At 36.2% G+C, this 3,024-nt stretch overlaps 2 protein-coding genes across 2 annotated transcripts in view; both read left to right on the plus strand.

Annotated features, from left to right (window-relative positions):
* Positions 1–1,051, plus strand: part of LOC106475346 — an 89,780-nt gene extending 88,729 nt beyond the window's left edge. The window contains exon 9 of the mRNA XM_022380663.1: positions 825–1,051. Within this exon, the coding sequence (XP_022236371.1) occupies positions 825–1,006 (182 nt within the window). The 3' untranslated portion in view covers positions 1,007–1,051. The remainder of the gene's footprint in view (positions 1–824) is intronic.
* Positions 1,052–1,377: 326 nt separating this feature from the next.
* LOC111083925 (complement receptor type 1-like) lies at positions 1,378–2,904 on the plus strand (the record flags this gene model as incomplete). The annotated part of the gene is made up of 3 exons (XM_022380670.1): positions 1,378–1,492; positions 2,280–2,498; positions 2,686–2,904. Coding segments are annotated over exons 1-3 (520 nt in total), but the record flags the coding sequence as incomplete, so codon positions are not given.
* Between the last annotated feature and the right edge of the window lie 120 nt (positions 2,905–3,024).

The following is a 3,024-nucleotide window of genomic DNA, read 5'->3' on the forward strand; positions in this document are numbered from 1 at the left end:
GGAACCTTGTTAAGTAAAGCTATAATATTAAAGGGGACCTTGTTAAGTAAAGCTACAGCATTAAAGGTGCCTTTTTTAAGTAAAGCTACAACATTAAAGGGGGCCTTGTTAAGTATAGCTACAACATTAAAGGGGACCTTGTTAAGTACAGCTACAACATTAAAGTTTCTATCATTTCTGGTTACTTGATATAATATCAAGTAACATTCTTCTTGTTTTCTGAAGAACGTTGATTCAGTTTGTTTGTTTTGAATTTCGCCCAAAGCTACACGAGGGCTATCTGCGCTGGCCCTCCCTAATTTAGCAGTGTAAGACTAGAGGGAAGGCAGCTTGTCATCACTACCCACCACCTACTCTTTTACCAACGAATAGTGCGATTGACCGTAACATTATAACGCCCCCACGGCTGAAAGGGCGAGCATGTTTGGTGTGACGGGGATTCGAACCCGCGACACTCAGATTGTGAGTCGAGCGCCCTAACCACCTGGCCATGCCGGGCATGAGTTTGGTACATCTACAGAATTCTGCAGATTGTAGATAAGAAATTCTGTGTTTCCATTTTTGTCTTTCAATTTTATCTTATAACACAAAAGGTTTGAATAAAAATGGTTAAATAGAAACAAGAGTAAAGGAAAAAATGAAATTAATTTCATAGATATCAAAACTAATGTTTAATTTAGTTCTTACTTCGTAAAGAAATGAATCTTTATAGATTGAAAGTGAATGGTGTACAAAAAAAAAGAGTGAATTATTATTTTATGTATAGCATAGCTTGCACCTAAAATTGAGTGATATAACATTTAATTAATTAATATGAATAACAGTTGCAGAATGTCCACCATTAAGGCCTCCTGATCAAGGATTCGTTCTGTGTTCTAATGGATCAGCGATAGGAAGTACCTGTCAGTTTTCATGTAGAAAACACTACTTACTCGTTGGAAGTGTTTCGGTCACGTGCCGAGATGACCGACAAACCTACAGATACTGCCCAAGTTCCTTTCATTAGTGCACCTTAGAACTCCGTGTTCTGGGACAGTTAGTGAAGGACACTTCTGGACTGTGAAGAGAAAAAAGTTTAACTATCCAATCATATTTCTTAAAATAAAAGGTGGCTGCCTTTTTATGTGTCAAGTTTATAAAGAGGGTACTTTCAGGTCAATATAAGTTGTGAGAATTCCATCATTCATAATTATGCTAAAGTATATAAGAATCAGTTGTGCATTTTTGTCGTAAAATAGAAGATAATGCTTCAGAATTCTTTCTATTTGCACTAGGTTTTTTTCTTCACAAGAAATTTCAATATTTTTATATCCTCAGCCCTTTTTGTTTAATGATAAAATGATCCCTCACCTCTACAAACCGGTGACCGACCAGTCCAATCGATATTGTTGGTGTAGACCGAACTTCCATATGGTGGGAAATTCTTCGGCTACGTGTAAGAAGAACGACGTAGAAAAACCCCGGTGGACGAGTGAACCCCCACTTTGTATTGGTAAATATAGTTGCTAGTCAAAGCAATACGTTGTGATTATTAGTGGTTATGTTAATAGAAAGTAGTAGTTTGTAACCCAGAAAACAAAATTACTGTAATCGAGAAATAGGCCTTAGTGTTTAGCTAACTTGTGACGATAACGCCAGTAACAAAATATTATGTAAAGATGTGAAATGCCACCCAAATAAATGTCGTGATAAAATTAATACCATACTTCTAAAGAAGATGGTTAGTAAATAATAACAGGTAGCAAGTTAGAAATTACTGACACTAACAACATTAATAAACTTGGTAGATAAAAGTATCATTTCAGGCCAATCTTTGGTCTCCCACAGATCACAGCCTTTCCTTAATACTAGTTGGTGTGGATAGGATGTAAATATTTGCAGGAAAGTGAGGAAAAAATTCGTATGTGTTGTAAATTCATGTGACAAAGAGAAGATCAAATTTAACCGGACTTGGTAAATGATATAAGTTATTTCGATACTCCAAGCAGAGAAATATGCTTATAAGTCGCTTTTCAGTACTTAGTAAAACTTGTCAAAAATGTTCCAGGTAATTGTTGTTTAGTGCTGGGTGTTATAGAAATAGAAAATCTGGTTCAGTGTCTTCCTCATTTTCAGCCAAACGTCTTTCTCTTTTTTGTAACAATTGCTAGTATATTTCAATGATTAATTTATTAGAAATTGATAGTAAGTCCCTCACAATGCTGGATTTTTTACCGAGGAATTTAGGGTGTTAGTTTTAAAATCCAAGCTCCAAAACATATTTTATTTCCCTTATCCAGCAATAAGAAGAGCTCTAAGTATACAACCACATTGTCAGTATCCAGAATCTCCAAACCATGGTCAGATTCATTGTGACCAAAGAGCAATAGAAGACGCGTATCCAGTAGGAACCATCTGTAGATATTCCTGTAGTGCTGGATACCATATGTCAAAAGAAGATTCTGTAATAATATGCAGACGTTCACGATGGAACATCACTAAATCGGTGGATTGCAAAAGTAAGGGTTAGAATCTTTGGTTTGTTGATTAATTATTTGACTATTGGACGTTCTCTTGTCTGGATAACCTGATAAGCTGTTTAACAAATGTCTCTTATCATAATGATAAAAGACTAAGAAGCCATCGTGTTATTATGTATATACTAAAAATGCATCAGTTAACTGTACATTTTATACCATCTGATAGAAACTAAGGATCGGTCTCGGCAATGTTCTACACCAATTGATCCACCAAATGGCCAGACCTTCTGTAGGAGAAGAAGCACTGCTGGAAAATATCCTCAGGGTACTATCTGCTGGTACTTCTGTAACCCAGGATACGAAGTATCGGGTCCTCTGTCCAGGAAGCCTGTTATGGTTTGTCAAGGGCCTGAATGGGAAGTGTTAGAGAACGTCATCTGTGCTTGTAAGTAAAGTCACTTTTGTATCGAAGTTTCAGAAGAATGTAGAGAGTATTTTCAGCAATGTCTGAGCAATAAAATAAATAAGACTGAACGTGATGGGCACATTAATAATTTTGGCATGC

Source organism: Limulus polyphemus, unplaced genomic scaffold, assembly GCF_000517525.1.
Source record: "Limulus polyphemus unplaced genomic scaffold, Limulus_polyphemus-2.1.2 Scaffold146, whole genome shotgun sequence".
Taxonomy (NCBI): Eukaryota; Metazoa; Arthropoda; class Merostomata; order Xiphosura; family Limulidae; genus Limulus; species Limulus polyphemus.